This window comes from Mustela putorius, unplaced genomic scaffold (assembly GCF_011764305.1).
Source record: "Mustela putorius furo isolate JIRA1106 unplaced genomic scaffold, ASM1176430v1.1 tig00003875_pilon_pilon_pilon, whole genome shotgun sequence".
Taxonomy (NCBI): domain Eukaryota; kingdom Metazoa; phylum Chordata; class Mammalia; order Carnivora; family Mustelidae; genus Mustela; species Mustela putorius.
In genome coordinates this window covers 720,715-746,650 of record NW_025422026.1, presented here as the reverse complement: position 1 = coordinate 746,650, position 25,936 = coordinate 720,715, and the positions used below count along the sequence as shown (strand labels likewise).

General features: G+C 63.5%; 1 protein-coding gene across 3 annotated transcripts in view; it reads right to left on the bottom strand.

Annotated features, from left to right (window-relative positions):
- Window positions 1–25,936, bottom strand: part of ACSBG1 (acyl-CoA synthetase bubblegum family member 1) — a 41,237-nt gene that overhangs the window by 3,951 nt on the left and 11,350 nt on the right. Inside the window, exons 1-13 of one of the 3 annotated variants that reach the window (XM_045067141.1) lie at window positions 24,272–24,443; window positions 23,548–23,698; window positions 20,924–21,022; window positions 19,903–20,000; window positions 10,063–10,283; window positions 9,599–9,687; window positions 9,205–9,325; window positions 5,089–5,169; window positions 4,857–5,006; window positions 4,370–4,546; window positions 3,546–3,727; window positions 2,549–2,779; window positions 1,848–2,065 (exon numbers count right to left, since the gene is read on the bottom strand). In XM_045067141.1, coding sequence (XP_044923076.1) covers window positions 1,848–2,065; window positions 2,549–2,779; window positions 3,546–3,727; window positions 4,370–4,546; window positions 4,857–5,006; window positions 5,089–5,169; window positions 9,205–9,325; window positions 9,599–9,687; window positions 10,063–10,283; window positions 19,903–20,000; window positions 20,924–21,022; window positions 23,548–23,588 — 1,708 coding nt within the window. In that variant the 5' untranslated portion in view covers window positions 23,589–23,698; window positions 24,272–24,443. Of the gene's footprint in view, window positions 1–1,847; window positions 2,066–2,548; window positions 2,780–3,545; window positions 3,728–4,369; window positions 4,547–4,856; window positions 5,007–5,088; window positions 5,170–9,204; window positions 9,326–9,598; window positions 9,688–10,062; window positions 10,284–19,902; window positions 20,001–20,923; window positions 21,023–23,547; window positions 23,699–24,271; window positions 24,444–25,936 lie in introns of those variants that run through there. The other 2 variants (XM_045067140.1, XM_045067142.1) reach the window with 2 other exon arrangements.

Sequence of the window (25,936 nt, the reverse complement as noted above, 5' to 3'; positions counted from 1 at the left end):
GCATAGAAGCCCTCAGCAGGCTGGGCACGGCAAGGAGCACCTTTCCAAAAATCCCCGCTCAGGGATCGAATGCTGGGAGCGTTCCCCCACGATCAGGAACGGTCCACGGACGGCCACTGTCCCCACGTCTACCCCCTGCTGCTCTGCCCGTCCTATCAGCGCAGGAGGCAAGAGAAACACCCAGAAGCAACGGAGAGGAAGGAACGAAACTGTCAGCATTTGAGACGATCGGGTGTTGTGCACAGAGAGCTGGAAGCCGCCAGCTTCCAACTGGCGCCCCCGGGGTCACATGACCCCAGCCCGTGGGACAAGGCCCCTCCGCCGGCAGTAAAGAAGTAGAAGCACATTTTAAATGATGCTCTGTACTGTAGCACCTCAAAAATAAGATACGCGGGAGCAGATCTAAGGAGAAATGTGCAGAAACCTCCACACCGCACAGTAGGAAACGCGGCTGGGCGACACAAAGCTGAAGGTTTGAAACCCAGGGACAGGCCGTGTCGCTTCCGCCCATCGGTGCCCACCTCAGGAGCTACAGGTACCTCTCCCTGGCTGTGACGCCTGTCTTTGCTCCTGGTGGTTTGACCACGTGGAGGTTTTTTTGTTTGTTTATACCGAAGTCAAAATCTTGTAGGGAACTGTCATGATTCCAGCCAAGGTCGTCTGAAACCTGAAGACCGAGGCTGTGGGCCTCACTCAGCCAGATAACAGGCCGTACCACAAGATCCTCCGGTGCCAGGACAGGCGGACGAGCGGCTCCCACATGGCCCCCTGAGGTAAGCCCGCGAGCACGGTCTCCTCCGCACGGAGGCTGGGCCGTAGATGCTTATCTGCAGAAAAGCCGGCTGGACTCCAGCCTCTAACCATACTATTTTAAATATTTTATTTATTTACTTGACACAGAGAGAGAGCCAGAACAAGCAGGGGGAGCAGCAGAGGGAGAAGGAGAAGCTGAGCAGGGAGCCCGATGTGGGGCTCGATCCCTGGAGCCTGGAATCTTGACCTGAGCCCAAGGCAGACACCTCACCGACAGGGCTCCCCGCCGCCTGACCCCAGCACCCCTAACCATACTATTTTGAAAGGAGGGCCAACTCAGGTTGGATGTTTCTGGTTACTCTCCCCGTCAGCATGCTGGCCCTCAGCTGCTGTCACCGAGCAGGGCCCTAGGCGGCGCTCTCAGCTGGCCGGGCAGGGCAGAACTGTGCCTCCAGGGATCTCACAGCCCTGGGCAGTGGGCTGGCAGCCAGGACGGTTTCAGCTCCTCCCAAGGCTCAAGCCAGGCCTGCCCAGACTCTGCCCAGAGGGCCGGCCCCCTGTGACACTCAGAGCCCAGCTGAATGGCACTCCTGCCTGCGAGATTTGCAGAGTTGTTCCCCCACTCACTGAGCTGGCTTCCCCTGGGAAGCAGGCAGAGATCTCCCCTCAGGGATGTGCTTGGGCTTACATCCCCTTGGGCAGTGAGCAAAACACTATTTCCGTGCAAGTCCCCAGCTGTCCCCCTTGCCAGGGCCACATCCCTCATGGGAAATTTCTCTGAAGTCTCCTGCTTTATTCTAAATTTTATATCCAATCTGTGTTCTCAATATCATACCCATTTTGCATGTAAAAATGCATGATATTTATGCCCCAGAGTCTTCTGGAAAGACTTGCCTTGTTTCTCTAGGGAGTCGGAGCCCAACCCCACCATTTACTAGCTGGGTGACCTTGGGCAAGTCCTTTACCCTCTCTGGGCGTCCTCTTACGATGCTGTCAGCCCAAGTGCACGAGCTCCATACGGGCTCGGGACTCGGGGCACCCAGGCCGCGGCACGTGCCCCCCAAGCCTGCAGCCACGGCGTCGGCTGCGCTCACCTTTGAGCCGCCCCGTGATGTAGAGGAAGCCGTCCGCGTCCAGGCGTCCCATGTCGCCCGTGTGCAGCCAGCCGTCGTCGTCAATGGCCTCCCGCGTCTTGTCCTCCATGTGGAGGTAGCCCATGAAGACGGTGCGGCCCCACAGACAGATCTCCCCGACGCCCTCGGCGTCCTCGCTCACCACCTTTGCCAGGCAGCCTGGCACCACCTTGCCGGAGCTGCGGGCGGCCGAGGGGGCTGGTCGGGCCTCAGTCTAGGGTCAGACTCTGCCAGGAGCATCTCTCCAACCTCTCCCTCTTAGCCTCCAGAGCTTTTGTATTTTTTCTTTTTTAAGATTTTACTTATTTATTTGACAGACAGAGATCACAAGCAGGCAGAGAGGCAGGCAGAGAGAGAGGAGGAAGCAGGCTCCCTGCCGAGCGGAGAGCCCGATGCCCTGCCCTCCCCACTACTCCTCCCACAGTGGAGCAGGGACAGCCTGTGACAACACCCCACTCTACAGGAGGGAGGGGACGGAGCCAGAACCCGTGGCGGGGGATGGGGGAGGGGGGAGCTTGCGACCTCAGGCCCCCGGGGACAGCATGGCCGAGACCACGCGCACGCCTGGTCCCAGGGGCCTGGCCCAGGATGGAAGTGATGGCTCAGGACAGCCACTCTGTGGTGGCCCCAGGGTCCAGCAAGGGCAGGAGGCTTATGGGTACCTGTAGAGCCGGTAGTTGTTGGGGCTGGACATGAAGTGGGGGCCCGAGGTCTCGCTGAGGCCGTAGCCTGCATACAAGCGGATGTTGAGGCCCAGGAAGAAGTGCTGCGTTTCGGCTGTCATGGGAGCCGCGCCGTAGAAGCTCTTCTGACACTTAGCAAAGCCCAGCGCCTGCCGGACCCTGCTGAGCACGAGGTAATCCGCCAGTCGGGCCGAGAAGGGCTTCAGGTCGCTGCGGGGAGTGGGGAGTGGTCGGCGGAGGAACACATGTGCTCACAGGGGCGAGGGGGGCATCGGGAGGCTGTTTGCTGGCCGTGAGCGGGCCCGCACGCCCGGGTGCTTGTGCCCCGTGTGCACCACGCCCCGAGCCTGGAGGTCAGCCCAGCTGGGCCGTCTGTGTGCGGAACCTTGTGGTCTGTTTGCACGGACACGCAGGGCCAATGGGCGTGATCCCCGCTGAAGCCCACAGACAAGTCGCCCATGTGTGTCCACTGTCCCTGTCTGTGCACACGAGGCCATGTTTGTGGACATGCGTGTGCTTCTCACGAGACCTGATGCCGGTTCACAGACTCACTAGTGATGGAAAACAACTCTGCTGGGGGTGGCCAGGGCAATGCCATGGACCGTCCCCAGGGCTGTGTGGGCGTGGGACAAGCAGTCAGATGGCCGTGGGGTCCCTTCGGGGCTGGAAAGGCTGGAAGACGGCGCATCACCGTGCCCCGTTCCCTGGCCCCCTATGGAGTCTGGAAATCCCCCAGGAGACCGCAAGGAACCACTCCCAGGAGGTGAACGCCACCCAGAGGGCGGGAGGCCGTCCTGCCAGCCAGAACCTAGAGGTGGGGACCGTCTCCTGGACCGTCTGGAAGAGGTCTCCAGCCCGGTGTGTGCTGGGGCCTCTGCACAGGGGTCCCCAGAACAAGCCCAGCCCAGCAGATCCCCGGGTGCCTGCTGGCCCTGTGCCCCCACCCTGCCGCCCCTCTTCCCCCGGCCTCCCGTACCTGCCCGGGCAGGTGAGGTTCTGCTCCAAGGCCACTGACATGGCCCAGAGCAGCATCTTGCGCCGGATGAAGCCAGACTGGGCCGCCGCCTCCTGGATCCGCTCCATGAACTTCTCCCACACCCGGGGCACCCCCATGTGCGACGTGGGCTCCACCTCCCGTAGCGTGTTCACCAGGCTCCCCTGTCCGGCACCAGGGAGGGAGGCCCGCCGGCTCAGTGCCAGGAGGCCCCCACACCAGCGTCAGGGGCGCACCCCCACAGCGTCCCCCGGGTGCCCACTCAGGTGCCCACGCACCCTTGCACATGCCATGTTCCGCGCAGTCTACGGCTGCTGGGCGGCCGTCCCCACTGTTTGTGTGGCCCGACGCTTTAGCGCTGCTTGGTCCCCTGCCAGCCCTCTTTCCTCTCTAACCTGACCCCTCCCCCCAGCAGTGACCGGTGCAGGATGGCCGAGGGGACCTTTGGGGCTGGAGGTGGGGGGGGGGTGTCGGGCCGAGTGCCGGTCGGGGGCGGGGGGGTCCGGGAGAGCTCTCCGCCTACTTAAAATCAGTTTCCAAAGAACAGGGTAGCTGATGAGCCTGGGAAGCAGGGGGCCGTGCACCATAGCCTTCCTCTGAGGATGCCCTGTCCTTCATGGCACGTGGCCCCTTTCCTCCACATACCGGCATCAGCCCCTTGTTGCTGGGCCACATGGGCCATGCTGGCTGTGGCAGAGAGAGTTCTGGCTGATAAGTGTGCAGGGGACCCACTCGCTCCCATGCTCCCAGGTGCATACACGAGAGCGCATGTCCACAGACCCCTGCTCGGACTGAGGCAGACTGACCTTGAGGGCATCAGGCTCGGCAAAGCAGACCTGGGCCCCCCACTGGATGCCCGTCCACAGGTCATAGATCTGGGCAGCGATGTGGCTGAGGGGCAGGTAGCTGACCACCACCTCCTGCTGGACTTCTGCTGGCCGGATGTCGCCAGCTTGGCTGCTGTACCGTGCTGTCCACGTGATCTAGAGGACAGGTACATAGGCCCGGCAGGGTCCCACAGCCCGTCCTGGAAGTGCTCACCCTGGGGGGCTTGGGTGACCTCTTCAGGCACCCCCCAACTCTGGACGTCTCTGCAGGGAGCTCCCAGGATAGGCCACCCTTCCCCTCCCCATCGCCTTCCGTGGACTTGGTCTGGACCACAGACCAGGGGCCGTCCCATGTGTCCTACCTCCCTCAGCGGAGGGGCCAAAGGAGCATCCCCAGGGGCTGTAAGGGCAGGTCCCGCGCCCAGGTCCACCTGCGGCCAAACCCACCCCGCTGGGACCCACGTACATTGTCCTGACTCAGCATCACGCCCTTGGGGCTGCCAGTGGTGCCGGAGGTGTAGACCAGGACGCAGCACTGGTTGGGCCGCTGGGTGGCGATGACCGCGTCCAGGGTCTCCTCGGGCAGCCCGTCCCCCAGCTGCAAGAGTTCATCCATCTGCAGCAGGAGGGAGAGCGCGGGCGCCCAGTCAGTGGGGCGGCCAGACGGGCCCCACCCGCCCCCCGCGGCCCCCACGCACCGTGTACACGTTGGCCATCTTCTTCGGTGGCGCGTCTCTGTATATGACCGCGGCCCTCAGATGTGGCAGGTGTTTCCAGGTCTGGGTTGGCAGGAAAAATAATGGGGTTTCATTGAAAAAGAGAAGTTACCTGCTGAGAAAAGCCCCATGTCTGGGTGTTCTGCCTGATGGGCACTTTGGTCACTGGGTTCCTAGAGTCTGACCTGCAGCTCAGTGGGACACTCGTCTCTCTTGATGCAGAGCTGTCCCCTCATGAGAAAACTGAGCATCCCAGGGCCTGGTTGAGTGAAGTATGGCTTATCCCATGACAGAGAACTTTGTGAAAGACTGGGGGTGGGGGGGGGGAAGAAGCGGGAGGGGGAGGGGGGCCGAGAGAGGGATGGGGCGGGGGAGGGGGAGAGGTGCAGGGTGGCAGAGGGGAGAGAAGAGGGAGAGAGGACAGAGACGGGGAGGGGACGGGGGGGGGGGGGGACAGAGAGAGGGAGCAGGGGAGGGAGAACAGAATTCGGTTGTCTGGCTGAGCGGAGGTGACAGAGCGCAGCGTTCAGGAAAGCCAAAGCCATGGTGGCTAGAGTCTGTGGGACTGGACACTAGTGAGGAGAACCGAGGAAGAGAAAGTTCTAGAACTCTCTCATCAGATGTCCAGGGCTCCAGGGTCTTTGGCTGAGTCCCAGCATGCATGGCAGCCTCCGGGGCTGGAGGACAGAGCTCCCAGGGGGTCAGAATTGTCTGTGTGTCTATCAGGCGGCACGCAGGGGGCTCCCGGAGACGTTCAGGGGAAACCCGGAAAGGTCAGATCTGAGCGCTGGCACGAAACCTGGTAAACCTGCCCCGAATGGCCAAACCCAAGTCTCAAAGTTCAGAGACAGGGAAACAGGAAGGGCAGGGCCTGTGGGAGGACACCAAGACACCCAGCGCACATGGAATCAGAGTCTCAGGAAATATTTTTTAAAAATTGAAAAGCAGTCTGAGAAATTTCCACATTTGATTATAAATCTGCCAATATCAGACTCACAATGAACCCCAGGCAGGATGAGCACAAAGAAAAAAAACACAGCAAGTCACAGCTAAACCTCAGTGATGAAGAGAAAAGCCTTAAAAGCAACCAGAGAGGAAAAAAGGAGCGTCCGTGTGCTGTTGGCCAGGTTGCCGGCTGGCGCAGCCGCTCTGGCAAACGGTATAGAGGGTCCGTGAGACGTCAGCTACAGAGCCACCCTCACAGAGAGCCCGGACGTCCACCGGCAGATGAACGGGCAAGAAGATGCAGTATATTGCAACGCGGTATTACTCAGCCGTCAAAAAAAAAAAAAAAAAAAAAAAAGGAAATCCTGCCATTTGCAACGACAAGAAAGGGACAAACCCACAATAATACTGGGCGACTCGCTGCTCCGTTTCTCAGTCCTGGACGGACCGAGGAGGCAGGGGGTCAAGGAGACGGCCGCCTGCACATCGCGACGCCGCCCGCCGCAGAGACGTGGCGCAGAGACGTGGCACTCGGCCACCTCCCACCCAGCGGCTGCACGACGCCCCTCCCTTGGGACGTGCCGGGACATTCACCAGCACAAGCCGCCTCCCGCCCAGCGCGAGTACCAGCAGGTGCCCCAGGTGGCAGAGAGCGCCAGCTGGGCAGGGAGAGAAAGTTCCGGAAACAGTCCGGCGGATGAATCAGAAAACCAGCTCTCACTTGCCGCCACTCACGAGGTACATATTCAGGCCACGACCGTCCTCGGAGAAAGGTTGATGCGGAACGTCCCTGTGCGCGGCGCCCCCCACCACATGCTGACGAAGCCCAGCTCCCTGCGAGGGTCCCCCCACCCCGCCATGCCCCCCACCCAGGCTGTGGGCATGGAATCCGCCTGTGGGGGACCAGGTTAGAGAACCAGGAGAGCAGCAGGGGTGGAAGCGGGCGGGTAAACCCCCACCGGCCACTGCTTAACAGGTGACCTCGTTCCCTGTCGTGCTTGAAGCACCTGCAGGTGTGCTCCCCTCCCCACAGGGTGCATCAGAGGACAGGAGGCCTGGGTGGGGCCTGAGGATTTGCGTTTCTGACGAGTTCCAGGTCAGCGCAGGGTCAGGCTGCCACAGTCCCTGAAAGGTGGGGCTTTGCTCTGGGTCAAAGACACTCCGGGACCATCCCCAGCAGCTGTGGGGCCATTAGGTCCTGATTCAAAGGAACCTACTGTTGAACGGCACTATTCTGCATGGTGACCTGCGGGGAGCATTTCCTCACTCTGGGCCTCAGCCAGGAGGACAGCGCTGGACTTAAATCAAGGGTCTGTGCCAGGGCTGCAGACTCTAGGGGAGGGAGGCCTTCCTGCCCTCTGACTCTGGGGTGCCCGCATGGAAGCTGGGGAGAAGGCCCCACCTCGCTGGCTCTCGGGGAAACCTTAGAGGCTGAGGCCCCGGCAAAGCTGGCCTAGGGGCCCTGGGTCCGCTCCTGGCTGGGCGTGGGGCAGGGGGTCTTTCGCCTCAGAGAACTCTCAGGGCTCTGGAGCCCCCAAGGCCGAGGAAATCACTGAGTCCCGGGGTAGCCAGGTCGGCCTGTGAAGGGACATCCCTGCTGGTCACCACTCTCCAAGTACTTGCCTCCCTTCTGCTTCGTGAAGGGCCTGAGTGCTTGAGGTGGGGGCGGGGGCGTGAGGAGGGGCGCCCAGGACGGCTTGGGCTACATGCTGTGGCCCCAGCAGTCCGCACCCCTACCTCCTCCCCAGTCCCAGCAGGATGGAGACATTCCCGACAAGGTCCTGCAAACACATCCCAGAGGACCCCAGGGAGGTGAGCCCAACGGGAGGCAAATCTTTAATCCTCAAAGGAAGCAGGTCCAAAGTGCCGGGAGAAAGCGGGTTTTCAGAAGAATCCCAAACTGCAGGCACGGGGGAGCCTGGTTCCCCCACCCCCTCGCCGCCTGCCTCTCTGCCCACTTGTGATCTCTGTCAAATAAATAAACAAAATCTTTAAAAAAAAAAAAAAAAGCACTCACATAGGTTGAATTGTGTCCCCCCAAAAAAGATCTGTTGAACTCTTAAACTCCAGTCCCCTAGAATGTGCTCTTACGGGGCAATCCGGTCTCTACCAAGGGAACCAGGCTTCAGCGATTGACCCTGACGCGGCTGCTGTCCTCACCGAGAGGGATTTGGATGCAGAGAAGCAGACGGGGAGCTCGGGTCCCCCGACGCCGGAGGGGAGGCAGAGATGACAGGCTGCCACGTCCCGAACACCGGCCTTCGCAAACTGAAGTGGGGGGCCCACGGCCTCACCGCGAGAGTGATTTCAAAACTCACTCTGATTTGGGGTCGCCTGCCAGCGAGTCCGGCTCAGGGGACGGGCGGCCACCGGGGCAGGCCCAGGATTCTGATGGGAGCCAATGGCCAAGCTGGCTTCTTTCTTTGGGCTTGAGGGGGGGACCTCCTCACTGGGGACGGAGGGAGACGCCTGCTCCAGTCTCCTCTCTGCACCTCCAGACCCACTGTCCCCCGGGCAGGGGCAGGTCAGGAGCCGGGGCTGGGCATCTCTAGAACTGAGTCCACCCCAGAGGTCTCTGGGATGCAAGGAGCCCCCGAGGGCCTCGCAGGTGGCGGGGCAGCGGGGGCTCAGGGCTGTCCCTGGGCTGCCGTGCCCCGGCCGTGGTCCACGTGGGCTGCAGCTGATCAGGGGGGGCTCCTAAGTGAGTCCCTGGCCGCGGGGGAGGCTCGGCTGGCTCAGGGGCTGATGTCAAGCCCTTGCTCTGCCCCCACTGTCTTTAGAAGACCTGACAAGACCTGCGGCCGGCCCCATGCCCCGCACCGAGGGTCGGGATTGAGTGTTCAAGGTGCCCGGGCCCAGGGTCACTGTCACACAAGCTGAGGATACTGGTGCCCCCGGGGGGCAGCGGGCCAGCTGGCGGCCCTCGCCTGAGGCTGTCACCCCATCCCGGGCTTCCTGATCCTCAGTGTTCCGAGTTGGGCAGTGGGTAAGTTCCCCTCGCCTGGCTTTGTTCTGTGTGCATCTGTGTGGCATGGGGTCGCCGCACAGAATGAGGGCGACCCCAGAAGGGAGATGGAAAAGTCCTTTTGTAGCCGGAGCTCCTCCAGGACGCCAGCCTCTGGCCCCTGTGCCCACCTCCCCTCCGCTCCAAACCTTCAGGATCTTTTCCAGCTGCTTCTGCGTGTCAACCACGATGATGTTGGCGCGGCTATCGTGGGCGATGTACTGGCAGGCCTCCGGGGAGCTGGTGGTGTAGATGCCGGTGACAATGCCGCTGCGGGGGGGACCCGGGGTTCACACGTGAGCCAGCGCCGATGGCCACGCCCCCCCCCCCCCCGCAACCCTGCCCCAGGGAGGGGCCGCCCCCAGACAGACGGTGGGGGGCAGGGGAGTGGGGGGTCGAGGGGCATGCAGAGGCGTCCTCAGAGGGCCCCTGGGGGGGATGGGGCCGGGAGGGCATGGGGAGCTCTGAGAAGAGAGATCCACCCCCTTTCCCCTCTGCCCTCCTGCGACCCACCGGACACCGCGCCCCACCCCAGCCACTCACCCGGCAAACACCGCCCCCACCGCGGAGAAGAACCACTCTGGGGAGTTGAAGCCCAGGATGGCCACGCTGTGCGCCTGCTGCAGGCCGAGCTGCGGGACCGAGGCAGACAGGCCGGGTCAGCGGGCACGGGAGGGGTCTCCCCTTCCCCAGCAGGCCGCCTTCCAGACCGCAGGGACCGCCCTCCCGGCGCACGGACTGGGTGAATGCCGTGGGGCCCTTGCTGCCCCCACCCGGCACAGCAGGCAGCCCGGCCCGTCTTGGACGTGACCACGAAGGAAAACCAGTGGCTGAGCGGCTGGCCCGTGGGGAGGGCCCAGCACGTACCAGCGGGCCAGTACACGGGAGCGGTTTTACGGTTATTCTCCCGAAAGTCTCGCCAGGTTGGGGGTCAGGGAGGAGCCTACGGGGGTCCAGAGCCGAAAGCCGGGGCTGGGGAGGGAAGGCTGCGTCTCAAGGGCCCTCACCTTCAGGAAGCCCTTGGCGGCTTTGCGGGCCAGCTGGTAGTACTGGGAGTAGGAGATGTGCTCCCACGTGCCCTGGCGCTTGAAGCCCATAGCATGGAGGTCCCCATACTTGTCCAGGGCCTCGGAGAACATCCGATGCACGGTGTAGGGGGGCTGTGGGCAGGCAGGGTGGACGCGTGGGCGCACGCGCCCATCGGCCCGCGTTGTCCACAGCTTCTCCTCTGCAGGGGAGGGAAGACCACGGCTGGGATCATGCTGGCCTAGAGTCACCTCCCTACCCCGCCGGGGCCCCGGTCCTCCCAGGGGCAGAGCCCCCAGGCTGCCGGTCCCAATGGTGCCTCCGGGGCTGAGTGGTGGCAGACAAGCAAGGGACTGGGGTAGTTGGGAGGCTGCCTGGAGGAGGAGGCCAGGCAAACGCGGAGAGCAAAGGCCTTTTCCTGTCTTCTTGCCAGCGAACCTGTCCCCCGAGGCTGGGTGGTCAGCGGCGCTCGGGCCACCTCCGGAGAGGGGCCCATCAGACCTCCCGGTGCCCCAGACTTCCTACCCTTCCTCTGCCTCCTGAACACTGCAGACAGACCCAGCTGGACAGAAGGTCAAAGCAGCAGAAAGTGCAGCCCTCCTGAGGGGGAGGCCGGAGACCGGAGGCTCCGATGGCCCGAGAAGTGGCCCCACCGTGGGGACCGACTTCAGGCCTTCTCGCCGGACACCAGGCGCCGTGCCGACTCCCTCCAGTGGGCGGCCAGTCTGCTCCACAGGGCTTGAGCCCTCGGTTTGCAGATGGAGCCGGGCAGTTCCGGGAGGCCCAGGCATTTCCCCGAGGTCACAGCGCTGGCCCCGTAGGCCCGATGCCACAGCTCACTCCCGGGCACCACCCCGCCCAGAAGCTTCGGGTGGCCGTTCCCTGCGTGGCGGGTGGGACAGCCTGACTGCCGCGTACCAGAGCCTTCGGCGCACCGTGCAGCCTCTGAGTCGGTTTTGTCGAAGGAGAGACAAGGATGCAGACTTAGGGACCATCGGGGGTCAACAGAAACCGTGTCCACGAAGAACCCTGACACACAGGTGGTCTGCAGCAAATGCACGTTTCCGATTTCCCAAGTTCCCCAAATTCCTAGGAGGCTTGGCCAGAGGTCTAGACCCTTCCGTCCTCTGGGCTTGCTTTCCCCCCAGGGCCCGAGACAGTCCTTTGGAGCAGACCACCCCAGGAGGCGGGGCGGCTCTGCCACCTCCTGGCCGGACCGCAGGGGTGTCCCCAGACGCTGGATGTCCTCTTGAAGCAGCACCGACCTCAATTCCGTCCTGTGGGACGACCTCGTTCCTGCCCTCCAGATACTCTTGGGCGGCACACAGACCCTCGAGGTTGACAGGAGACCCCAGGCTGGGACAGGACAGCAGGTTCCTCTTTCCAACGAGCCCACGGCATTTGCCACGCAAAGACGTGGATGTGGTCGCCATTAGGACAGTCAAACACGCAGACTGGCAAGCGCCCGTCCGCTGGTGGACAGAGTCCAGCGTGGCCCCCGCCGCCCACCATCCCCAAACGCAGGTCGGCTCAGAAGTGGCCGTCGCGACCGCTTCGGGCACGGCGCGGTGGAAGGCGGGTTCGTGGCTGCCTGGCGGAGGGGAGTCCCCGCCAACGGGCACCAGGGCGGAAAGGTTCTAAAGTCAGCTGGCAGATATTGGCGCAACTATAAACACTCGCTACAAATAACGGACAAAATGATTTTTTTCCGTGAAAAATAATCACACTTCCACCGGGTCAGTTCGAGGCCGTACAGTTACCTCAGTGAACCTGCTCTAATTCCCGGGCAGCCGGAGGCCCTCTTCCCTTCCCTGGTCCCTAAACCAGAATAGGTGGTTTCTCCCGCGGGCGCTTCCCCCGGGGGCACGAGAGAGGAGGCGGCAGACCGAGTGGGAGACGCAGGTCCCTGCTGCGCGCGGAGCCCGCCGCGGGGCTCGATCCCCGACCCTGAGATCAGGACCCCATGAAGGCAGGCGCTTCCCCGAAACCGGCTTCCCCCTCGGCCCTCCCTGCTGGTATTCTCTCCGTCTCAAATGAAAACTTAAAATCTTCTAAAACCTGACGTGCGAAGACAATAGCACGGGAGTGGAGCGCTCCAGGGCCGGCCGGCGTCCAGGCTCCTCCTCACCTCCCAGAGGCGCCGGCTCCAGGGTCTTCCTCCCGCTCTCCGTTCTCCAGCAGGAACGGCCCTCGCGAAGGGGGCCGCAGTCCAGGGGGACGGTAACCACCCCGAGCCTCGTCCCCGCGCCGGGGAGGCCACAGGGCAGGGCGGGGCGGGAGCGGCGGGCACAGCTCCTCTGCGGGGCAGCCGCCCTGGGCACCGCGAGCTGGTGCCCAGCAGGAATGAAAACCGAGGGTCCCGTGATGTCTGGGTGTCTGTGTGCAATCACCCTGTTTTCAAATGTTGGCTCACACTTTGAAAGAAACATCCCACAGAGCTGTGGAAAATCCCCCTCCTCAATTCTCTGAGCCCAGCGAGTCTCCCTGGTGGGGTCCGCAGCGGGGGGCAAGCGCCCCTCCCAGACACCGCCCCGGCCACGCGTGCTCCCCACGGCCCCCAGCTTTGGCCCTTATTCCAGGCTTTCCAAAGGACACGTCTCTAGACATGGGTCCATTGGCATATAGGTTTCCACGGAGTTCCTTCATCTGACCTCTGCTCTCCCATGGACGGCAGGGCCCTGCCTGGTGGTGCCCACGCTCGGCACGCAGGGGGACAGAGGGGACGGCGAGGAGAGGGAATGTGGTGGGCCCTTGAGCCCGGCTGCTCTGCCCTGACAGGAGAGCCACCCCGGAGGGTCACCAGCTCCCCGTGCTGAGCCAAGCCAGCTGGGCCCCTGAGCCCTCAGACCCGCCAGAGGAAGGGGTCTAGTGGGCAAGGGGCCTGCCGTGGTCCCAGAAGCCCAGCCGCTCCCCTGCACGCGGACGGCTGCCATGGTCCTGGCTCGCAGTGAGCGCCCACCTTGCAGCACGTGGGCTGTGTAAACCTTCTCCACGGACCGGACGGCACAGCCGGCCCTCGGAGAAACAGGGGGGCAGGCACCTGTGCAGCTGGCGGCGCAGCGGCGATTCCCACCTGCAGGCCGGCTCCCAGCCCACACTGACCCCAGCGCCCGCGTCTCCTTTGGGAAAGGACTGTTCTACCTCCTGCCCAAGGCCTGGGGGGGGTAGCCCAGGAGCGGTGGGCAGTGGCCTCCAATGCCCCTTCCCACATTCTGCAGCTCCTGGAGTGACCTTCTGGAGCCCAGGTCTGACCTTGTCCACAGGGCGGTTTCCACGCTGTGGCCTCTGCTGAAGGCCCTCTGTGACCTTAGCGCACACTCCCCTTCTGGTCAGTCAGAGCAACTCCTAGTCCCCAATCCCCCCATCCATGCCTCTATGCCTGGGACTCGCACTGGGGCGCATGGCTCTTGCATTTCCTGTCCCAAGAACCACTGCTGCTTGAACGCTGGGGCCGGGGCCCGCTGGGCCTTGCTGAGGGTCCCGCCTCTCCACAGCTGGAGGCCTCGAAAGCAGGTTTGACTCCTCCCTGGGGCCTGTGTGCGGAAGCCAGACCCAGAGCGGAGGTCAGGGGGCCTTCGGGGAGGACGGAGCTCGCTTCTGTCCCCTCCCCGTCCCAGGGAGGCGGGACCGAACCACCATGTGTCTAGGGCACCCAGGCCTCCGTCCTCCGGTCACCGGCGTGGCCTGACGGTGGTGCAAGTCAGCTTCCTGCCCAAGTACCCAGAGAGGCTGGCCCACCGAGTCGGGGCTGGCCTAGGCGGCCCCGTGAACCTCCGTCCCGCGTGCCCGGGAGCCTGCCACAGCTCAGGGGCCATGGCCTCTGGTGCCCGCCGCTGAGCGCCCGTGGGCTTGGGGACGGAATGAAGGAAGACACGGGACTCTCCAAGCCTGGGAGGGCCTCACGCTCCCCGTTGTCTTCGCATGTGCACACGGGCCCCCCTTTGGGCCTCTGCTCACGCCGCTCCCTCTCCCGACCCCTCCTCTGTCCGAAGAGGACACACCTCTGGATGAAGCAAGGTGGGCAGAGCCGTCGGGGGCGGGGCTGGCGGGCCCACAAAGCAACGAGCCTTGGACCCCAGCCCTGCACCTTGGCCGCAGGAACTCCGGAGTCTCATGCCCTGGACCAGGCCCATGGGGTCCCCGTGCCGTGGGAGCCTTTCTCACGCAGCGCACGTGTGGCAGGCCTGGGCCGCGGCAGGTGGGGAGCCTAGAGAGGCCAGTGGCAGGTGGAGTGTGCGCAGCGGCGGCCGTGGGCGCCGGAGCCACGGCATCTATTACTTCCCATCCCTCCGCTTTCACTTCCTCCTGCCTGGCCTGTGGTCGCGACGACCCCCCAGGTGGAGCCGTGTCCACTCATCGGCCCACCAGCCTCCTGCCCGGGGCCTCTCCCCGTGTGAGGCAGCAGCAAAGACAGCGCCAGCCCTGCCGACCCCGCTCAGGACTGGCTCGGGCCCTGGGCCATGTGGGAGTGGGAGTCGGTGCGACCTCCCTGGGGACAGTCAGCCAGATACACCAAAGGGCTTTGGAAAGGAGTCCCCTCGGAGCAGCAGCCACACTTGCCGGACGGGCTCGAGCAACCAGAGCAGGGTCCGGAGCCTGCGAGTCCAGAGACCCATCTGTCCGTGGCTCTGCTCTGAGCACGGTCCCTGGGACTGACCCCGTGTCCCAGCAGGGACGGGCGCATGCATCGCGGGAGCCACACCGCAGATGCCGAGCAGTCACAGGAACAAGGCATCTGAAGAGTTTAATGACACAGAAATGCCCGTGGACGACATCCAGGGGGACGTGGGGTCAGCTTGCAGGTGGAGGGGAAACGGGCTGCCTCTCAGATCCACACCCAGAACCGACACAGCGGGCACCTCCGGAACCTTCCCTCCTTCTCTCCAGACAGACCTGAGCCCGTGCAACCACCATGCTCGCCGCAAACATTCGCCAACGAGGTAAAGCTAATCCTGTGGCGTCCATCGTGGATGGGGACAGAGCCTCCGTGGAGAAGCGGCTGGGGTTCCCACACACAGCACACTGGCGGCCTGAGAGAGCTTCCTTACAGGGGGCCGGGGTGGCCAGGGTCACAGCAGCTCAGGGCAACAGTAGGGCCAGACCGCAGTCAGTCCTGGCAGCTGAAGGGGGTGTAGGCGTGGGGGTCCATGGTCCCTTCCCTTGGGGATGGTGTTGGGGGAGGAGCCGGGCCCCCTATCAGACCGAAGCAGGGAGGAGGGCCCGTGAGCTGGCGGGGCTGCTCAGCCCGCCGCTCCAGGGGCAGTGTCCGCGGTGACTGCGGAGACCGAAATCAGGTCGGGTTGCCAGGCCCCTTTAGCCCTTTCTTTTCTGTCTATTATTTTTTATTTTAAGTAGGCTCCATGCCCAACGTGGGGCTTGAACTCACGCCCCTGAGATCAAGAGTGCCATGCCCCACCAACGGAGCCAGCCCGAATCCCCGAGTTGCCTGCCCTTTAAAGCGTCCTCGCCCCCCAACCCGGATGTTGGGCAGGGACGCAGATCCGCATGCCCCACCAAGCTCACGGCTCCAGGAGCAGCCAAGAATACAGCCGCAACCCAGCCAAGGTCCCCGGTCGCCTCGATCAGCCCAGCTAGCAGACAGGCTGCGGCCGGCAGCCAACCCCCCAGTGCACAGGAGAGAATGCCAGCCGAGTGCCCGGGATGGGCTTTCCCAAGGCCCGGTCCCCCTCTGCTCGCCTCCTCTTGCTCATGGGGTCACTGGTCTTGGCCTGACCCAGCCTGTGTCTTATCAATCACCCATTATGCTGGGGGTGGCCGGGGGGCTGGGAGCTGCTGTCCTTGAGGCTCTGGGATAAAGGCTTCTGAGCAGCAGAGGAAATCACTCTGAACTGGCTGGGAAGGAGAAAACACTGGGCAAGCGCGAGGGCGGTGGGGGAGGAGAAGCCCGGGGCTGTTTACCACCGTCTGTGGGGATGACTGAGAAGGAGCCTATTGTACAGTTGGAGGGATGCGTGGGCCTGGGGTGGGCAGGTGGGGAGGCGGGGCTTCGGGCCTGGGACAGATCTGCCTCCGAGCTGCTCCTTCCAGCTCTGGGCCCCCAAATCTCTGCTGTCGAGGTCAGCCTAGCCGGGGGCGGGTGTTGGACGGGGCCTGGACTCGGGCTTGGAGGGGGCGGGACAGGGCCACAGACGCTCCCTCTGTGCACAGGGACCCTTTGCTTCAGCCCTTGGACCCTGCTCAGACCCATGCCAGGCCCTCGTGGGGATGTTTAAGGGAAAGAGGTCATGGTGGCCTCAGAACACAACTCAAGATAAGGACAAGGCCTGCCTGGGACAGAACAGCTTCTCCAGACCTTGTACAGAATGTCCTAGAATGTGATTTTGGCTCCTCTGTGTCTGAGACCCCCTCCACCTGCTGGCCACTCCGCAACCTTCTTACCCAAAGGTTATGAGCTCGGGCTTGTGGCCACTCAGCAGGGAGAGCCTGGGCAGACCCCATCCCCCCCCCGGGCCTCGGTTGCCCCACCTGAATGACAATCGGGACGGACTAGATTGACGGCCTCTGGGGTCACTGTCCCACCTTCCTGTTCCACCCCAGGATGCCACTCGTCCAGGCCTGGACCACTCAGTGGGGTCGCTGAGATGGGCTTTGCCTGCCTGGTGGTGGGCGTGTGCTGGAGACGCTCGGAGCCCGGAGCCAGTCTCCACCTGCCCCGCGGAGCCCGGCTTCCCTCTGCCGGCACCCTCTTCAGGGGCAACCCTGTGGCTGGCCCCCAGGGGCCCAAGGCAGTTTTCTTGTCGATTCGGGCAGGAGCCCAGCCTCCCAGCCCCTCCTTTGAACACGCGCCCCCTCAGTCGTGGTGGGGTGGAGGGTGGCGGGACAGGCAGGGGCAGCTCTGGGCCACGGGCACAAACGGACCATCAGCCTCTCAGCCCTGGGGCGGCTCTTTCTGCCCACGGGGCCTGTCGCCGAGCTTTAATACGACCACATTTTGCACCAAAGAAATTTCAAGGGTTCTTTCTTGACCCCATCAACCTCCCCTATACTCCGAAACAACATCAGACACGACAGCTCCGGGCCCAGACAAAACGTCTACTGCACGCTCCACAGAGCTGGACCCGTGGTCAGGGAAGTTCGCACAAGGGTCCCCTCTCTTCCAGGCTGGTGAGGCTGAGGTTCCCACTGGTCAGGCGCTGCCTGCACGCATCTGCCCTGTTCTCGGGGACGTCTGTCCTTCCCCACCCCTCCCCCGCCAGAGGCAGAAGTGACCGTGGGGTGGGGGCTCCCCTGCCTCAGGCTGTGAGCGTCCCAGGACCAGGGTGGTATCTGCCTCCTCCCAGCCAAGAGCAGCCGTACAAGGAGGCCCCGTACAGCCCTCGACCCAACCACAGGCCTCATGGGGCTCAGAGCTCCCCGGGGGTGTGGGAGTCCTCCAGAAGAGTGGGCGTGGGGACCCGGCTCTGGCCAGCCCCTCTGCCGGTCCCCTCCCGAGCAGCTGCTCTCCCTGGACCCCCTCCCCTTCCCATGGTCTTGGCCTTGCCCTGCTCCAGCTGGAGTTCATGCTCCGCTGGAAAGAACTAGAAAGAACTGCATCTCCAGGGCCTGGCACACGGCTGCCTTTGTGTGGAGGCCAGACTCCAGCAGCTCGCAGGCCCGACTCAGGGGGCCTGCCTCCCAGCTCAGAGCCTGGCCTGGGGACAGGGGCTCGAGGGCCCTCCTGCTTCTGGGAACTCACAGAGGCCCCGGTGGCAAGTGACAGGAAAACAAGACTCCCCTGAACTCCCCAGGGGGGCTGCGGCTCAGAGGAGAACTGGAAGGGAGGTGGGGGCTGGTGGGCCCAGAGGGGGCCATGCTCCCCGGGGCCCCAAGACGCAGCGTGGCCTGTGAAGACTTCCACGTCCTACTAGCGGCGTGACGAGACCGTCACAGAACCTCTCGGAGCCTGGTTTCCTCTGTCACGTGGGAATGAGCTCCACACCGCTCTCTGAAGGTAACATGCGGGACGGCGAACCCCTCGGCACAAAGCTGAGCACGCACCCCGTGTTCTCCGGGGCAGGCGGGTGGAGAAGGAGGACTGAACCCCCCGCCCCCCAGCCCCTCCCCACGACCGTCTCCCAGTCCTATGGAGAGCGCTTTTGGACAGACAGCTGCAAGGCTACTTCCCCCTCCTTCCCCGGGTTTGAACACGCGCCCCCTCAGTCGTGGTGGGGTGGGGGTGGCGGGACAGGCAGGGGCAGCTCTGGGCCACGGGCACAAACGGACCATCAGCCTCTCAGCCCTGGGGCGGCTCTTTCTGCCCACGGGGCCTGTCGCCGAGCTTTAATACGACCACATTTTGCACCAAAGAAATTTCAAGGGTTCTTTCTTGACCCCATCAACCTCCCCTATACTCCGAAACAACATCAGACACGACAGCTCCGGGCCCAGACAAAACGTCTACTACACGCTCCACAGAGCTGGGACTTGCTGGGCAGTCCCGAGAGCAAGAGGGCCCGGCCCCGGCACCAGGCGGGCGCGTGGCGGGCACTCGGTCCCTGCGGGACTCGGATCCCACTGTGGCCACACCCCAGAGGCCCTGGGGCTGTACAGGACAGGCTGGCAGAGCACGACCCACGTGCCGGGCCTGTGGGGCTCCCGACGGGCCGGACAGCACCCCTGGCCCTGCCAACATCGCCTCTGCCCCGAGGCGTATGCTCTCCTTACGCCTCTTGGCATCTCTTCTAGCACACATGGTGACTTTGCCTTGACACTCCTCAGTCCTCCGACCCGGAAAGCCCAGCCAGAAGAAATCTGGGGGAGGGGGCCCGGGCTTCCCCTCCACTTGTTGCTGGCTCTGCCCTCCCCTCGGTCCTGTGCGGAGACCAGAAGAAATGGCCTCCCAGGGGCGCCTGGGTGGCTCAGTGAATAAAGCTTCTGCCTTCGGCTCAGGTCATGATCTCAGGGTCCTGGGATCGAGCCCTGCATCGGGCTCTCTGCCCAGCAGGAGGCCTGCCCCCACCCCATCCCCCGCCTGCCGCTCTGCCTACTTGGGATCTCTCTCCAACTCTCAAATAAATAAATAAAATCTTAAAAAAAAAAAAAAAGAAAGAAAGAAAGAAATGGCCTCCCCAGCTAGTTCCACTTGCTCCCCAAATCCCAGACCTAGTCTGAGCACGAGGAAGACACCAGGCAGACCCAAATTTAAGAACATTCTGCAAAAGATGCCCCGAGTTCAAAAGCCTGCACCCCAACACCCACGCAAGGGGGCAGCCTCGGGGTCACGCCTGGCTGCTCCCAGGAGCTCAGGGGCAGGTGACACAGGATGGCACTGCCCCAGGGACCGCGCAGGACCTGGAGACGGCCATCTGCGCACCAGGCGCTTCCTGGTTCTGTTTACCTCTGACCTGCGCTTCTGCTACAATGTTGTCACACAGCCAATAAAAATGAGCGAAGCTACGTGGCTACTGTCATTGGGATGACTCTTCGGGGTAAATGATAGCTCTGCGCCCTCCCTGGGCAGCTGTGGGAGAAGGTCTTTGCGAGCCTCCCACAGACTCCGCCCCCTTCCAGGCCCCGGCGGCCCCACACCCCAGGCATCCAGGCTGCTGCTCGGGACCTCGAACCGTCTAGAGTCCCCGGCCGCCCCCCTGTCTCTGTCCTCCCCACCAGTCACTGCCTTCTCTTGTGCTGGGCCCTGACGTGGCCATAAGAAAAGGGGTGTGATGGGGCTCCTGGGGACGTGGCGACCAGCAGGATTTCCACCAGATCCGGCCCCCAAAGTCTCGTCCTGTGGCTCCCCGAGCTCGCCTCTGCCCGGGCTCTGCCGCAGTCCCCCAGCACCCCGGCACAGCCCGCGGTCCCCCCACCACCCCCCGGCTCACCTGAGCCATCCAGCTGGGCATCCTTCTCTTCCGGGGATGAGAGCGTGAGAGCACGGCTTAGGGACTCCTTGGAGAGCTTCCGTGCATCAGTCAGGGAGCTGGCGGGGAGGGGAGAAACAACGTGAGACCCTCGGGCCCAGCCTGGCTTCCTGGTGCTCGCCCAGCACACATCTGGGCACCGGGAGTGACACGGGCGTCCCTGCCTCCCGGTGGGGGTTGGGGACAAGAGCGCAGCAGCTGCAGGGCTGACCTCGCCCCCCCCAGCCCCCCACCGTGGTTTCTCAGCGCTCAGCCCTGCTCTGCTCTGGATTGTGTGACTCTGGGCAAGGGCACAGCTCTGTCTGGACTCAGTGTCCCCATCTGGACAAGGAAAGGCTGGGTGGGGGTCCAGCACTGGCCGATTCTGGGCACGACTTCATGAGAGCCCCTCCTGCTCACGCCCAGACCCCTGGGCCTCAGGCGTCGGACACACTCATGCTTACAAGCTCAGACTGGAGCTGAGGACATTCCTAGGGCTTCCACGCGTCCCGTGCGGGCCCCAGCAAGGACCTCCCCGCCCCCGGGGCACCTGTGGGGAGACCCTCGCCTACTCCTCCAGGGAGAGGACAGGTGTGGGGCGAGAGAGATCTGGGGCTCAGGCATGGTGGCTGTGGACAATGGATCTCCATTTCCAGCTGGACGGCCTAAGGGGTTATGGGGTCTCTGTTGTCAATCGACAGAACCTCAGCACCATTCCTCCTCAGGGTTCAACTGGCCAGACCTCAGTGTCCTGGGTGATGAGTGGATGGAGTTCAGTACACGCACCAGGGTCAACCAGGGCTATAACCTCACTCAGCTCCAGGGGCATATTTCACACGCATCAGTATGTAAACAGAGCCTACTGGATTTGTGCAGTGTGCAACCTGTGTAGCTGGTCATGGCAGCCCTGAGGGCAGGACCCTGGCTCCAGGGAGTCTCGTCTGTCTGTCAGGGTGGGGCTGGTCCCATCCGTGCCCGTTTCCCAGGCTGTTGCGCCAGTTACCTGCTTGTCACATTCGGCCTTACTCCTTGCTGGTTCTGCAGGTTCAAACTAAGTTTCTGAACGCACCCAGGCCCACCTGGCAGCAGTCTGCTTAAGAACCTGGGATAGGTTTTAAAGCGAAAGACATCAGGAGGTTATGAAGGGAGGGGCCAGGAAAGAGGGGGCTGGGTGGGGGCCAAGGTGGTCCCCTTCCTGGGAACTTTGTGAGCAAGTCCCCTCTGTCTGGGGCCAGGGGCCCCTGTGCTAGGAGGGTCTGAGCACGTGGGACTTTTCCTGCTGACTTTGGGTCATTGGCCACCACCATTACCCTCTCGGGTCACAGAGTGGATGCTGCGTCTGCTTTGGGACAGAGACAGCCATGCTGGTACCAAAAGGCCCCCGAACTCTGGGCACAGACACCGCAAATAGTGGGTGGATGCGGGACATGCACAGGCACGGGCCGAGGGTCCCCCGTTGGGAGCTCCTGAGCAGGCACGGTGAACTTGGTACGGGGCCCACACTCTCCTGGCCGTGTCCTCAAAGGGCGGGTGAGGCCACCCTAGGGGCAAACCCGGGGCCTACAGCCACGGGCCTCTGGACTCCCCACGGCCAGATTCGTGTAGGCTGCCCACCACCGGCACAGTCTGCTTTAAATGCCCACCACTGAAGTGCCTGGGTGGCTCAGTGGGTTAAGCCTCTGCCTTCCGCTCAGGTCGTGATCCCAGGGTCCTGGGATCGAGCCCCGTATCGGGCTCTCTGCTCAGCGGGGAGCCTGCTTCCCTTCCTCTCTCTCGGCCTGCCTATGATCTCTGTCAAATAAATAAATAAAATCCTAAAAAAAAAAAAAAAAAATGCCCACCACCAAGGGTACAGACAGCCTGTCCTGCACCTGATAGAGCTTCCGGTTTCTGCTTCTGTGTGGGGCCCTTTCCCGAGCACCTGGCAGCCCCACGCATGGGCCGGGCTCTGGCGGCTCAGACGCGCTGCCGTCCAGCTCCGTCCTGGGGGATTGTGACGGGGACACCTCGCTCCCCCTGCGCATGGCCCAGAGCCTGCAGAATGCTGAATGCCTTGTTGGGAGAGGGCAGCGTCCTGTCTCCTGGGCGAGGAAGGCGTGGCCTTGCCCTTGCTGGATCTTGGCCCCTGGAAGGGGTTGTCACCCTCGCCCAACCCCTTCGGAAACAGATTTTGCAGGACCTCCCTGACGTCCTGGCCCGCTCGAAGCACGGAAGGGAAGGGAGCCATGCTGTGTGATACAGGGGCCAAGCCCTCCCTGTGTGGCCACTGCCCCGTGTCCGGGCGGGGGTGCCGCAGTGGAGGCTCCAGTGGTCCTCCTCACTCCTGCTCCTGCCGCTACCGGGACGGGCTCCAGCCCCACCTCGCCCCCATTTTGCTGGCCTGTCTGCAGCCGTCCTGGGGGCCGGGAGAGCCAAGCGCACCGAACCAGCCTCTTCTGCCTGGGGACCCGGCTTCCACAGCGTCCTCTGAAGGCAGCCACTGGGACGGCTCTGACCCTCCCACGCACGGGGGCCCTTGGACTCCTGCTGCTGCTCTGGGCAGCCCCGGGGTCCGGCAAGGGACCAGCAGGCGAGGTGGGTCCACCGTGATCATGACCAGAGCCTGTCCAAGGGAACGGACGAACACAGTATTCCTGTCCCTCTGGCAAGCTAGACCCCCTCCTGCGCGCACGCACCCCATCAGCACCTGGCCTCACGCCGCCGGCACAGAAACCAAATGTCCTTAGCAGCGGCCCGGTCGCCCTGGGGCGAGGAAGCTCTTGAAGGGCTGATGTGTGGTAATATACTGAAGGTATATTCGAGGTTTGTGGGACAGGCAGAGGGGGCTGTGAGAGCCCGCACTTCCTCTCTCAACCGTCTCTGGTCAACTCTCCTCTGTCCTCCTGTCCTGCCCCAGGAGCTGAAGCGAACCCTATGAAGACAGAGCTTACTGGGCCTCATTCAGCTCCTCCTTCAGGAAGCCCTCAGGGATTGCCCCCAACACCTTCTCACTCTCACGGCCTTTGGACACTCCGGTTTGGGCCTTGAAGGCCACTCGCAACTTGGTAAGCTCCATGAGTCTGTCTGTCCTCCGGCCTTGAGAGGCCCTGAGGTACACAGCTGGAGCTCAGTAAGCATCCCGAGTTATCACCATGTGTGAGACCCACAAGCCAAGAGGAACCCTGGTTTTCCATGGGAGCCCCTCCTGGATGCGGGTCCGCCTCCTCCGACTCGGTCACTCTTCCCTTTCCACTTTCAACAGCCGAGCCACTGGGCCATATGCAACATGTGTTCAAGAAATGCTTTCTAAGGTTCATCAGAACCGGCCTGTCTGGGCTCAGCTCCGCTGGCTGTGTGACCCTGGGCAAGTCACCGTCCCTCTCTGAGCCTCGGGGTCCTGGGCCAGCCCTGCATCTGTGGTGAGGCTACGGGACCCTGCAAAGTGCCTCGTGCGCTCAGCCGCTCTCCCGTATTGCTGGGGGGCTGCCAGGGGTCTTCCCGGGAGAAAGGAGGAGAAAGTTCTTTGATGGGATTGGGAGGGTGACTCAGCGGAAAGAAAGGCGCCAAGCCCAGGCCTGGGGGTCCAGGCGCCGTGCCGTGCCGTGCGGGGACTGTCTCTGGCAGGAGGGTGGGGTCCTGGTTCCTTACACGGTCCTCAGGGCGGAGCTGGCAGACCTGAGCAGGAGCATCTCTGGCGTGGTCCCCGTGGGGCGGCTGTGCCCCTCGAGCTCCCCCAGGAGAGAGTGGGGACCTCAGGGGACGCATCAGCCCCAGAGAGGCCTCGCTCCACCAAACCGCCCTGCAACAGAGACACAGCGTGCGTCACGGCCCGCGGCCGGGCTGGGTGAGGACGCGGGTGCCCTCCCTGCTAGGCAGGACTCACCGGCTCCTGGGGCCGGGCACCTGACTGTAGTCTGCCGCCTGCTGAGCCCACACACCTGATTGTATCGAGAACAGCACTGATTCGCCTTCGGGCTCCAGTTTCTCTTCCCAGGGCCAGGCGGCGCTGACCAGGACGAGCAAACCCACCGGGTCCCCGGGACTCCTGCGCCTCCCGCCACCCGCCCTGGCTGCCTTCCCTATTCCTCTTCCCGTTCCCACCTCTCTCCGCCCGGAGTGCAAGCGGGAGACCTTATCTCCGGAAACTCAGCAGAGGATTTCCAGTTCAGGGCCTTGCCCAGACATTCCCCGAATCCTAAAAGGCCCGGGCTGGGAGAGGAGCAGCTCCTCCTCCAGATCCCACTGTCCCCACCGCGGCGGCGGAAGCCAGGCTCACCAGCCCTGCAGAGAGCCGCTTCCTCGGGGCCTCTCTGACCCCCCCACACGGTGGTCCATGTCCCTGCTTCTCCTTAGTCCATATGGCCTGTCTCACCTCAAAGGTCGGTTGGACCCCCGCGGCTCTCTCAGGATCCCAGGTTCCGGGCCGAAAACCCCGTGGAGGCAGCCCCAGGTCCAGCCCCACAGGGGGCTTACCTGCCTCCCCGAGGCAGAGGCAGGGACAGGGCTCGGTGTTCCCTGCGCGCCGCCGGCTAAGGCTCCCAGTGTGGGAGCTGGTGCTGCCTGAGCTCCAGGTAATGAGGCAGGGGGGCCGGGCATGCGTGGGGACCCGCCCCAGCCTGCCCCGGGGCTGTGGGTGAGGTGTGTCCCCAGACACCTCTGACCCACCTGGCACAGGCCCAGCTGCCCACCTGCGAGCCTTACACAAGAGGACGGGGAACAGGCGAGGAAGAGGGCCCCGCCGGTGTGGGTTGGGGAGCCAGTCTGCTGGTGCCGCCCTCGGCTGGGCACTGCTCCTGAAGCCGACCCGGGCCCCAGCGGCAGGGTACAAGCTTGACTTTTGGTTTGGTTTTGACTTTTTAACTTTTCTGTACTAAATGCACGCCCGGTGTCCAGCAGCCCCGGTGTGCCTTCCCCTTGCAGTCTCCCAGCCCTGCAGCGGAGGCTTCGTGGAGAGCTCCGAGCTCTGGGCGAGGCAGCACAGAGGTCTGGAGAGCCTGGGACGGGGTCGACGTCGTGTGCCCAGCCAGAGGCAGAACAGGGATGGGACCCCGGGTCTCCGTGAACCAGGACACAATGGGTGCTACATTTACTCATCCTCTGCGTCATGAAACAGTCCCCTGCTCCCTCACCTCTGCCTTGGGAGGGTCCCTGTGCCGCGGCAGCCAGCGTCCTGCCCTGTGCCCTTTTGCCCTCTTGTGCCCCCTCTGCTTCTCCCCCCCGGGACTTGGCAGGATTGTCACATCAAGCCCAAACCTTCGAACACCAGGACCCCGCTCCTTGGAAACTCCTCCCAGCTGCCCTTCCAGCCCGGGAGGTCCCCACCTTTACTCATCACTTGCAAGCTACGGCTTCAGGATCTGGACTGCCTCTGGGGGAGGTGAAGACATGCAGAGCCCCGCTGGGTGTTGAGGGCATTGTAAGTCCCTTCGGAGGGTCCAGGGGCAGGACACCGGTTGTTCCAAGGGCCTGAACCCAGTCAGATGGCAGATACCCCCCAGACGGCCCCAGGAAGCTGGTATGCCAATGCCAGTGGACCAACTTCAAGAAAATTCTGCCTTTCACCAAATTCCAGTTCCTTCAAGTTCCCTTTTCCTGGCCATGCACGCCCACAGCGGCCTCAGGACACCCTGACAGTTTGGGTCTGGGGCACTAGCCCTGAGCCTCCCATGGGTTAGGTGCTCCTTTGAGAACCTGCCAGAAGCCCCCTCCTCACCCCCCCATCCGTGCTTTGAAAGGGTTCCCAGCCCCCACGAACCCCAGGAAGGAATGCAGGCCTCCTCTGTCCCCAGGACATGGATGATGCCCGCTGAGGGCCGAGGGCTTCGCGCTGGTGGTGTTAATGATTAGAGTTGGCGCTGGGCATGGCTGTGGGTGGGGTGGGGGATGGCATCAGAGATCGCCTCCGTTCAAGGGCTGGCAGCTACCCCATGCCCAGGCCTCGGCACCCCCCCGGACAGCTGGATCTACAGCAGTTCCTAAACAGACGAGGAGGCCGAGAGGCTCCTTCTGGGATCAGGGTGGCTTGGGAGATACATCG